The following is a 12,516-nucleotide window of genomic DNA, read 5'->3' as shown; positions in this document are numbered from 1 at the left end:
GCTAGGCCCAATTTCTTGTGATCAGACCATATCATCTAAGCCCATTCTCCTATGTACCCATTGTGCTTTTTAAATACTATTTTACCTGCTGTAAACATTTTCTCTGGCAGCTCATTCCATATACTCACCATCCTCTGTGTGAAAAAGAATCACCTGAGGTTGCTTTTAATCTTTCCCCTTTTACACTTAGCCAGAGAGTGGTGAATCTGTGTAATTCATTGCCATAGATGACTGTAGAAGCCAGTCACTGGGTATATTTAAAATCCAGGTTGATAGGTTCTTGATCAGTAAGGGTACCAAATGTTATGGGGAGAAGGCAGAAGAATAGGGATGGATGGGGAATAAACTCACCATAATCAAATGGTGGAGCAGGCTCAATAGGCTGAATGACCTAATTCTGTTCCTGTGTCATATGGTCTAATTCTCTGTCCCATAGTTCTGAGCTCCCCTATTAGGGGGTAAAGACTGTTAGCATCTGTCCTTTCTATGCCTCTCATAATTGTAAACAGTTATACAAGACCAACCCTTCCCTATAATTCGGGATCTGTAGTCCTAACAACATCCTGGTAAATCCTTTCTTCTCTCTTTTCAGTTTTTCCTTGTCTTTCCTATAGCAGGGTGACCAAAACTTGCACACTATTATAAGTAACTGCCTCACCGATGACTGCAATATAATGTCCCAACTTCTTAATCAACCCTCTAGCTTATGAAGGTCAGCATGCTAAATGCCATTTTATGTCACCCTATATACCTGTGATGCTGCTTTCAGTGAACAGTGCTCTTGTACTCTTAGATCCCTCTGTTCTATTATACTCACTAGTACCTTACCATTTGTATGTTGTTCATTTGCTGGTTTGACTTTCCAAAATGCATCATCTCATATGTATCTGTTTTGAAGTCCATTTGCAACTCTTCAGCTCAATTTCCTTACTGATCAAGATCTCTTTGATAACTGTCTTCACCATCAACAATACCTCCTAATTGTGTGTCAGCTGCAAATTTTCTGTTTAAGCCTTGTGAGTTTATGTAAATGAATAACAAGATTTCAACACTGACTGCTGCAGTCACTGGCCTTCATTCTGAGAAATGACCTTCAAACACCATCCTCTGCTTCCTACCAGCGAGCCAATTTTGAATCCACCTAACTAGCTCTTCCTGGATTCCATGGGAGCTAACCTTCCAGACCAGCCTATCATGTGGGACATCATTGAAGACTTTACTAAAGTCCTAAGACAATATTCACTAACCTACCTTCATCTACATTTTTGGTTGCCTCTTCAAAAAACTCTAGTAGATTTGTCGTGGATGAACTTCCACACACAAAGCCTGGGTGACACCTCCTAATCAAACACAGTCCATGTAAATATTAGTAGATTCTATCCCTCAGAATTCCCTCCAGTTACATCCACTACTGTTGTCAGGATGACTGGTCTGTAATTCCTTGGCCTGTCCTTGCTATTCTTCTTAAACAAAGGAATGATTTGCCACCTTCTAGTCTTTGTATAGTTGACCAGTCACTAACCATGAAGCAAATATCCTTGCAAGACTCTCTGCAGTTTCTTCTTTTGTCTCCCACAAAATTAAAGATGCACTGCATTTGGTGAGACTCTAGGAATTGCATGCCCAAGTTGGTGTGGTCTTTCACTGATTCTGTTATGGTTATTATTTTATTATGGATTTATTGAGTGTGCCTACAAGTAAGTGAATCTCAGGGTTGGATATGGTGATGTATAATGTACTTTGTTAATAAATTTACTTTGATTTTGGAATATTGAAAACTTTGACCAACTTCTATAGATATGCAGTGGAGAGATTATATTGACTAGCTTTGTCATAGCCTGGTATGGAAACACTAATGCCCTTGAATGGAAAATCCCACAAAAAGTAGTGGATACAGCCCAGGCCATCATGGGTAAAGCCTTCCCCACCATTGAGCACATCTGCACGGAGTGTTGAGGCAGGAAAGCAGCATCCATCATCAGGGACCCCCATCACCAGATCATGCTCTCTTCTCACTGCTGGCTTCAGGAAGAGAGGAGCCCCAGGATTCAGAACATTAGGATCAGAAACAGTTATGATCCCTCAACCATCAGGCTCTTGAATCAAAAGGTATAATGTTCCCACAACCTATGGACTTACTTTTAACACTTGTCTCATGTTCTCGATATTTACCTATTTATTATTTCTTTTTGTATTTGCACAGTTTATTGTTTCTTGCACATTGGTTGTTTGTCTATTCTGTTGGACTGTTCGAACTTAAAATTTTTCTAACGTAAGGCTTCAGATACCTCCTCCCCAGTAATATGAATGTTTTCCATATGTCCACTTTTTCCCCTTATCTCTTGAACTACTATGATTTTCTCCTCAGTAAACAATGAGGAAAAATATTAAAAATTCCATGTGGGATGAGACATGGGTGAGCCTGGTGGTCTCTTAAGGGAATCTACTCTCTCCCTTGCCATCCTTTTAATCTTAGTATAACTAAGAGGCTCTTGAGATTCTCCTTAACCTCAGCAGCCAAATCCATCTCATAACCTCTCTGTGCCCACCTGATTTCCCTCTTAAGAGTATTCCTAATCTTTTTGTAATCACAGATTTCACTTGTTCTGATCTTCTAAACCCAATGTATACCTACCTCTGTTTCTCAACCAGAGCCTCAATATGTTTAAGGTAAGAGAGGAAAAGTTTAAAGAAATCTGGTGTGTATTTGGATTGAACTGCAAGGGAAGGTGTTGATAGCAGATATGATGGCAAAGCTTAAGAGGCATTTAGATAGATGAACAGGCAGGGAATAGAGGAATAGGGATCACGTAGACAACTGAGATTAGATTGGCATCATTGTTTGTAGGGCCTGGTTCTGTACTGTTTTACATAAACACAAAATTCTGAGGGAGTTGACATGGTAGATGCTAAGAGGATATTAAACTTGTCACCCATTTAAGAAAGAGATGAGGAGGAATTTTCCCTTGTGACTTATGGTGAATTGTTTGAACTCTTTATCCCAGAGAAATCTGGAGGCTGAACAAGTTCAAAGCTGAGGCACATTTTTGGGCCACACAGGAGTTAATGTTATGGGGAACAAACATAGAAGTGGCGCTGAGGCCAAGGTTAGATGTTACTGCTTGGCTGAACAGACTCAATGGATATACTGGGTTGGTCCTGCTCTTATTTTTTTAATATGTTAATATAGAAGGCAGTGTTTTTTAAGAATAGTACACGAGGCCCGAAATGATATCTTGTCAGTGTAAAAGATCCCAAAGTGTTATTGGAATAGATAAATACTTCACGATATATACAGGCCAATATTCATCCTTCAACTAAAATCACAAAAAGAAAACTGATTGTCAGCCCATCCAAACATTGCTCCATGTGAAATTTTGGTGTCAAATTCCCTACATCATAACAGTGCCTACACTTTTCAGGTGATCTATAAATGGTAATGCCCCTTTTGATAAAGTGAACATGTGAAAGTACTTAAGGAGCTGATGCACCATCAATAACTCTCGGAGACGGGAGGCGAACGATAGGCTTTTATTAGCTGCAAGAGACCACGATTAGCAGCAAGAGACCACCACACAACATCCTGGAGACTGAGGGGGGAGCAGTGCCTCCAATTGCCTTTATACAGGGGTCTGTGGGAGGAGCCACAGGAGCAGTCAGCGGGGGGGGGGGGGGGGGTTGCGTGTCCAGACAGGTATATGTAGTTCACCACAGGAGCAACACACAAAATGCAGTAGTTGCTCAGCAGGTCAGGTAGCATCTATGAGGGAAGTGAACAGTTGACAGTTATCATTAGGGTTGTGTCTCCATAGTACTTCAGAAATACAATTCATGCTGTTTCTTTTTCACAAGATGCCTCTTGTTTAGGTAAGGATAGAACTGAGGTGATACATTGTGGCAACATGTTGAAGGGCTGGACACCAAAGATTGCAGTGGCTCAATTATTTTTCAGCATTGTGCTCAACTGAGGAAAATAGAAATACAGGGAATTTCTGCTCCGTTAGTTGTCACTAGTTCTGAAAGGCCGTTAATGAGATTTGGAAACAATAGGAAGAATGTTGTGTTTCAATTTTTTATAAACTAAATACAAAGGAGATTGAAGTTTTTTGTAAACTAAGTTCATTGAAGATTGAAAGAACAGGCCCAAGGCAAGTAAACATCATTCAGTAAGAGGAAGTTCAGAAGGTTGGAATTAACAAATACAAATTCCAAATACATTGCATGCAGAAGCGGTGTAGGTAGAGGATGGAAATTATCACAAGTTTTAAACAAAGAAATGGAAGAAGGAGGTGATTTGAATAAGGACTGGAAATGAAAGGAGTAGCATACAATATAAGCCAGAGGGTAAAAAAAAACTCTGTACACTAAACTGCAGGGTTTAGTGTGGGAAATACGCCGGAAGAATTTGGAGCAATTGCATCATAACTACTCATAAATTTCAAAGCACTTAACAGAGACTTGGCTGGGAACCAGGCAAGAATATGTCAAAGAGAAGAAGGTGGATGAGTGGCAAGGAGAGAGGGCCGAAGTAGTTCAGAATCATTCTGGTTAAGAGATTGAAGATTTATAAACTTAAAACTCTTTGCAAACTGGCATCAGAGAGTGAAGGAAATCTGGAAAATTTTGTTGGAATTATTGTGAAAAAGTGAGGGTCCTAATAGGAAAAATTGAATAAAGATGTGCATGTGCAGTTTGGCTGTATGGATCTAATGGATGATACCTGATATCTGGAAATATATAATAAGAGGAATCAGTGTGAAATGTTAACTCTGTTATGCAACGCACAGATGCTGCTTCTCGTGCTGGATATTCTGTTTATTTGTCGTGTTCTGTTTATAGAGTCATTAAGTCACAGAACACGACAACGATGAAACTAGCCCTTTGGCCCATCTAGTCTAGCTAGCATAGTTTATTGCCTAATCCCATCTATCTGCATCCAGATCATAGCCCTTCACACCTCTGTCACCCATGTACTTATCTAAACTTCTTAAATGTCGCAATTAAGCCACATCTACCACTTCCCCTGGCAGCTCATTCCACACTTGTACCACTCTCTGAGTGAAATTGTTCTATACAATTTCTAATGCAATTTTCCATAATCTGCATACTTTTTGCTTTCCAGTTGTTAGATCTCACTTAGGAACACCAGAATGGACTTGGTAAAAAAAAACTGCTTGAGGAATTCAGCAGGTCAAGCAGCAACAGTGGAGAATCAGGATGATTAATGTTTTGAGTCCTGATCATGCATCATTATAGAATAGGTAACAGAATTAATTACTAATGAGTGTCAGGGAGGTAGCAATTGATATGGCTTAACATTCAAACATGATGGGATGAAATTAGTACAAAAACCAAGATGTTGAAGATGCATACATCATAGATATTTTATTGATCCCAAAGAAAATTACAGTGTCACAGTAGCATTACAAGTGCACAGATATCTGCAAGTGCAGAAATCGAGGATATAGTTGTACATGGAGGTATTGAGGCCAAGACTTTGAAGCTTATTGAATAGTTTAGAGGGGTTATGGTATTGAATGCCAAGCTGTAGACAATAAAGTACATCAGAGGTTGTGCACAAGGGCCAGAGTCGCCTTTACTTCCTGAAGAGACTGAGGTCCTTTGGAGTATGCAGGCCACTCTTTCGTATGTTCTCCAGCCTGTTGTCGCCATTACGTTCTTCTGTGCGGTGGTGTGCTGGGGCAATGTCATCAATATGGGTGGTGTCAACAGGCTCAAAAAACTGATTAGAAAGGTTGGCTCTCTTGTAGGTGTCAAGCTGGACACGTTAGAGGCTGTGGTAGAACAACAGAAAATCCTGGCAATCCTGGACAATGTTTTGCATCTTCTGCATGCCACCTTGGCTGAACAGAGGAGCACTTTTAGTAATAGACTAAGACAACTGCACTACTCCAAAGAATGCTCTATGAGGTAATTCTTACCCTCAGCCATTAGGCTGTATAGTGAGTCAACCTATAGCCAGGGAAATCATGACCTCCTCCTGTTAGACTGTTTAAAGTAACTTATTTTTTTCCTTTCTTAATTCTCTTCTAATACTTGTATGTCTGTGCACTTGTAATGCTACTGCAATTTCCTTTGGGATCAATAAAGTATTCTCAGAGCTCTATTTGCTTTACACTTATGACTGTGAGGCTAAGCACATTTCCAATGTCATATTCAAGTTTGCTGTCAGGTTAAATGAAAGGTGGTGATGAATCAGTATGTAGGAGGGGGATTGAAAATCTGGTTGAGTAGACCCAGAACAATAACCACTTACTGAAATATCAGCAAGACCAAGGAGCTGATTGTTGACTTCAGGAGGAGGAAACCAGAGGTCCACAAGTCAGTCCTCCTAGGAGGATCAGAGGTGGAGAGGGTCAGCAACTTGTAATTCCTTTATGTTATTATTCAGAGGTCCTGTCCTGGGCCTGGCGTATAAGTGCAATTATGAAGAACACAACAATGCCTTTATCTCCTTAGGTGTTTGCATAGATTTGGCATGACATCTAAAACTTTGACAAACTTCTATAGAGAGTATATTGATTGGCTACATCATAGTTTGGTATGGAAACACCAATGCCCTTGAACAGAAAATCGTACAAAAAGTAGTGGATACAGCCCAGTTTATCACAGGTAAAATCCTCCCCACCGTTGAGCACATGTACTTGAGGTATTGTGGCAAGAAAGCAGCATCCATCATCAGAAACCCCACCATCTGTGACATGCTCTCTGCTGCCATCAGGAACGTGGTACAGGAGCCTCAGGACTCACACCGCGAGGTTCAGGAACAGTTACTATCCCTCATCCATTAGGCTCTTTAATCAGAGGGGATAACTTCACTCAATTTCACTTGCCCCATCATTGAGATATTTGTACAAAACATGGACTCACTTTGAAGGACTCGATTTCGCGTTCTCGGTATTTATTGTTTATTTATTTTATTATTATTTCTTTCTTTTTGTATTTGCGCAGTTTCTTGTCTTTTGCACACTGGTTGAATGCCCAAGTTAGTGTGGTCTTTTCATTAATTCTATTAGGAATTATTAAGTATGCCTGCAGATAGGAATGGAAAGCACAATCAGATCAGCTGTGATCCTGCTGAATGCCCAAGTAGACTCCAGGGAACATGTTTCTAATTTGTTTGTTCACAGGGGTGCACATCTGTGAGAAAGATGGATAAACTGGATCTCTAGAGAAGAGAAGCCCGAGGGCTGACCTAATAAAAGTTTTAAACATGTATATAGGTTTTGACAGTCGATGCTGAGAGAATATTTTCACATGGCCCTTACTAGAGGTGATCAATATAAGATAATCTCCAAGAAATCCAATAAGCAACTCATTGTACTGTTTTCCCAGAAGGTGGTAGGAATTTAACTGAAAGTTGAGGTTATTGTCATATGCATAAGTATGTGTATACTCATGTGCAATGAAAATCTTACTTGAAACAGCACATGCCTAGCATCAGATACATAATATTTTTAAAAAGATAAATTAACAACATAAATTATGGAGAATTATACAAGGAATACAAAGATAGGCAACACAGTGAGTGATGAAGGTGAATACTGTATATATATATTCAATAGTCTAATGTTTCTTTGTTGTCTATCTTTTGCAAATACAGTAACCCACCTTATTTCTATGACATGGCTAATGAGTTTAATGCACGTGTTCTTTCTTCAGTAGACACTTCTAAACACATCTCACCACCACTTTCAGTTTCTCTTACTTGCTTTTGAAAACATGGGTCCTTAAATTATTTGAGGTCATTGCACATGATGTTGTAGGTTACTGTGATCATCCAAATCCAATTCAGTGCAACAAGAAAGCTACAGGTTATTTTCCAGCAATGAGGGTACAGTTGCCAGGAAAATTCAAAAAGTTTACTTTTTAAAATGTGTTCTATAAACACAAATAAAATACACAACACTGTTTGTGGATATCTGTCTTTGACTGATACTAACATCTCATACTAATTTCCATGCATAATTATTATCTCCATCCTTGCTTCCTCTTCCCACTTTGCCAGGTTGCCGTAGTCTAATCCTCTATGCCATCTTGACCTCTGGAGCTCAAACCTTAAACCCCTCTATCTTTATAATCTCACATTTATGGTTTCTCTTTCCAATTGTTAAAAAGGCATTACCTGTGTGAGCTGTTAGACATAGGTCTACCTCTCAAGATCTTATACAGGTTCAGGCAGGTACAATAACATTTAAAAGACGTTTTAACAGGTGCATGGTAAGGAAGGTTCAGATGAATATGAATTGAAAGCAGGGAAAAATGTCCATCTAATGTGCATTTTGGTCAGTCTCTTTCCATGCCGTATTTCTCTATGACTTTGAGGGAATTACTTATTTCCAGCATTTTGTGCATCTCTGTTAGATGGTGAGCCTCTGAGATTCTGCTTTGCCAGCTGTAACTGGTGTAACATTAACAGTTTTCTTTTGCGTGCTAATTTATTAGTTTCATTCAAGGCCAAAGATCATGGTGCAGTGGGATTGAGGGCTGAAGTCGCCAAGGAAAGACTTTAAATACCTTGGCAGTAGAGGCAAGCAGCAGCAGCAAGCAGCAGCAACAGAGAGAATGAAAAAGAACGAAGTGAAAAGGTAATTGTAAATAAGACCTGAACTAGAGATGTGAATACCTATCAGGAGAGAGAGAGGGGCATGCAGTAGCACCTTTCATAATCTTGGGGCCTCCTAACTGTCAATCAAATCTAAACTGTAATAGTGGTGTAATCTTATTGAAAACACGGCATCTAATTTCAGAAGGCCTTTGACAAAGTGTCAAATATCAAGCTAGTAAACAAGATAAGAGCTCAAGGAACATACTAGCATGGACAAAAGATTGACTGGCAGAAGGCAGAGTTTTCTGGTTGGCTGCTGGTGACTAGTGGTGTTCTGCAAGGGTTGGTGTTGGGAGTGATTCTTTTCATGTTATGTCAGTGACCTGGAAGACGGAACTGATACCTTTTTGGCCAAGATTGCAGATGATGCAAAGGTAGTGGAAGGATTGAAGAAGCACAAAGTCTACGGAAGGATTTGGACAGGTTAGGAGAATGGGAAAAGAATGGCCAGTGAAACAATGTAGGGAAGTGTATGACCATGACTTTGGTAGAAGGAATAAAGGCAGAGACTATTTTCTAAATAGGGATCAGATTCAGAAATTGGAGTTGCAAAGGGACTTGGGAAGCCTTGTGCTAGATTTCCTTCAAAGTTAAGTCAGTAGTAAGGAAGGCAAATGGAATGTTTGCACTCATTTCAAGAAGACTAGAATATAAAAGTAAATAATACTGAGGCTTTATAAAGCATTGGTCAGACCACATTTGGAGTATTATGAGCAATTTGGGCCCCTTATCTAAGAAATGATGTGCTGGCATTGGAGAGCGTCCAGAGGAGGTTCACGAGAATGATTCCAGGAATGAAAAGGTTAACATATAGTATGACGAGTGTTTGCTGGCTTTGAGCATGTACTTGCTGGAGTTTAGAAGAATGGGGGGTGGGGAGAGAATCTCATTGAAACCTATCAAATATTGAAGGGCCTAGATAGAGTGTATGTGGAGAGAAGATTTCCAATAGTGGGAGAGTCTAGGACCAGAGGGCACAGCCTCAGAATGCAAGGATGGCCCTTTAGAACAGAAATGAGGTGGAATTTCTTTAGCCAGAGGGTGGTGAATCTGTGGAATTCATTGCCGCAAACAGCTGTGAAGTCATTAGGAATATGTAAAGTTGATTGGTAAGGGTATTAATGGTTATGGGGAGAAGGCAGGAGAATGAGGTTGAGAGGTATAATAAATCAGCCATGAATAAATGGCAGCACAATTCTGCTCCTATGTCTTAGGTGTAATCTGTGTTCGAGTTTCCATGAACAGCAATGACAAAAATAATCTGTCTTTGAAATATTGAATACAAGATAGCTATTGATCCAAGATGGGGGAAGAGCACTAAATTTAAATGTGGTGCAGGGAAGAACTCTAATCGTAGAGTAGTGCTGCAGGGACCCCTTCTATAGCACTGTTCAGATACTTACTGTTCACTACCTGTCATTTAGTAGTTGGACAATGCAGTGTTCCTTTGGTACTACCCTCCTTACAGTGCAGCACTGTCCCTCTCACAGGGTCACACGGCAGCTTGGCAGTTAGCTCATCGCTTTACAGTGCCAATTGTAAGATCAGGATTAGATTTCTGCTGCTGCCTGCAAGGAGTTTGTAAGTTCTCCTTGGGACCGCATAGGTTTCCTCTTGGTGCTCTGATTTCCTCACACATTCCAAGGACTTTTGTTCAGGGTTAGAGTTGTGGGCATGCTATTTTGGCACCAGAAGCATGCCAATACTTATGGGCTGCCAACATAATCCTCACTGATTTGTTTTGACACAAATGACACATTTCACTGTATACCATGACAGATAAAGCTAATGAAATGAAGCTAATTAAGCTCTTGACACTGCAGTGCTCCTTCAGCGCTATCTTTTGGACAGTGTGACTCTGCCTTTCAGACAGGATAATTCACTTTCAGTATCTATCCTTCAGCAGTGTGGTGCTCCTTACAATGAAGGCTCTCTAAACCCCACCCTTCAGCCTTCAATAATCCTTTAGCGTTGTCCAACAACAACATAATCTCTTCATTACTATTCAGCAAGCTACAAATCCTGGGCCTCTGTACCTCCTTCTGCAACAGGATCCTTGAATTCCTCACCGGGAGACCACAGACAGTGCAGCTGAGAGATGACATCTTCTCCTCGCTGACAATCAAGGATGTGTGCTTAACCCACTGATCTACTCTCTCTAAATTATGGTTGTGTGGCTAGCCACAGCTCAAACGCCATCTGTGATTTGCTGGTGGCACAACTGTTGTTGAAAGAATCTCAGATGGTGATGAGGTGGCGTACAGGATAGAGATGGATCAGCTGGTTGAGTGGTATTACAGCAACTTTGCACTCATTGTCAAAAAGACTAAGGAACTAATTGTGGACTTCAGGAAGGGGAAGTTGGGAGAACACACACCAGTCCTCATTGAGGGATCAACAGTGGAAAGGGTGAGCAGCTTCAAGTCATGGGTGTCAACATTTGTGAAGATCTAACCTGGGCCCAACATATTGATCCAATTACGAAGAAGGCATACTTGTGACGATTTTTCATTAGGAGTTTGAGGAGATTTGGTTTGTCACCAAAGAGTCCAGCAAATTTTTCCAGATTTATAGTGGAAAGCGTTCTAACTTGTTGCATTACCATTTGGTATGGAGGCACATATACACAGGATGAGAAAAAACTGCAGGGGTTGTAAACTTAGCCAGCTCCATCATGGACTCTAGCCTTTCCACTGTTGAAGACGTTTTCAATAGGCAATACCTCAAGAAGCCAGTGTCCATTACAAAGGATCCTCACCATCCAGGACATGCCCTCTTCTCACTGCAACCAGAGAGGAGGTACAAGAACATGAAGACCCACATTACATGTTTTAGGAATAGCTTCTTCCCTCCACCAGATTTCTGAATGGACCACAAACACTGCCTCACTTTAGCTCTCTTTTTTGTACTATGTTTTTATGTTTGTAACATATAGTAATTTTTTAAATATATTGTACTGTACTGCTGCAGGCAAAATAATAAATTTCACTGCATATGTCAGTGATAATAAACTGATTCTGATTCTGCTCCCTTTGTACTGAGGAGCAATGCAGTGACAATGTTCTCTTGGGACTGCCCCTTTAATTGTGTTGTGCTCCTTCAGTCTTGCCCCTCTCACAGTGTGATGCTTCCTGAGTACTGTCCCTCTAACAGTGATACTCCCTCGTTACTGACCATGCCACAGTGACATTCCCTTAGAACAGCCTCTATCCCACCCATATACTGGCAGTCTTTCTGTTCCTGACACGGGGTCTTGACCTGAAATTTTTTTTTCTTTCTTTTTCAATCTTTTTATTAAATTTCATATATATATAAAAAATATAACATAATAATGAATAGGTTATAAATGCATTAGACTTGAAATTAAATTAATAATAGGATAACAATATCCTATTAAAATATCAACAGGAAAACATAGTACATTATCAATCAAGGCTATAATAATTATATGAAAAAAATAAGAATAATCATCAAAAGAAAAAGAAAAAATTGTAAAAATACAAGCAAAAAATATATATTGAGAAAAAAAAATACTAGACTAAACTAACATGGGCAATAATAAGTTTATTTGTATATGATAGTGCCAAAAACTCCGGAACTCCATACCAGAACAAGAATAAACAGAGAGAAGGTCTGGGAGAGGTCAAATTAATTCATATGAAAATGTCAAATGAACGGTCCCCAAGTTTCTTCAAATTTAACTGATGAGTCAAAAATAGTGCTTCTAATTTTTTCCAAGCTCAGATAAGAAATAGTTTGAGAGAGCCACTGAAATGTGGTAGGATTTACTTCTTTCCAATTTTGCAATATAGACCTTCTGGCCATTGATGTTACAAAAGCAATCATTCGTCTAATTGAAGGGGAAAACTGATTACCATCCTCATTTG

General features: G+C 39.8%; 1 protein-coding gene across 7 annotated transcripts in view; it reads left to right on the top strand.

Moving 5' to 3' along the window:
• The window catches only part of zmp:0000000755 (phosphofurin acidic cluster sorting protein 1), a 271,437-nt gene that overhangs the window by 69,049 nt on the left and 189,872 nt on the right, over window positions 1-12,516 (top strand). Inside the window, exon 1 of one of the 7 annotated variants that reach the window (XM_059982539.1) lies at window positions 8,481-8,609. The exons of the other annotated variants lie outside the window; for them this stretch is intronic. Within the exon in view, the coding sequence (XP_059838522.1) occupies window positions 8,587-8,609 (23 nt within the window). The 5' untranslated portion in view covers window positions 8,481-8,586. Of the gene's footprint in view, window positions 1-8,480; window positions 8,610-12,516 lie in introns of those variants that run through there. 7 annotated transcript variants of the gene reach the window in all.

The sequence above is a fragment of the Hypanus sabinus genome, chromosome 10 (genome assembly GCF_030144855.1).
Source record: "Hypanus sabinus isolate sHypSab1 chromosome 10, sHypSab1.hap1, whole genome shotgun sequence".
Classification (NCBI taxonomy): domain Eukaryota; kingdom Metazoa; phylum Chordata; class Chondrichthyes; order Myliobatiformes; family Dasyatidae; genus Hypanus; species Hypanus sabinus.
Note: the sequence above shows the minus strand (reverse complement) of the source record. Positions and strands in the feature narration are given on the sequence as shown.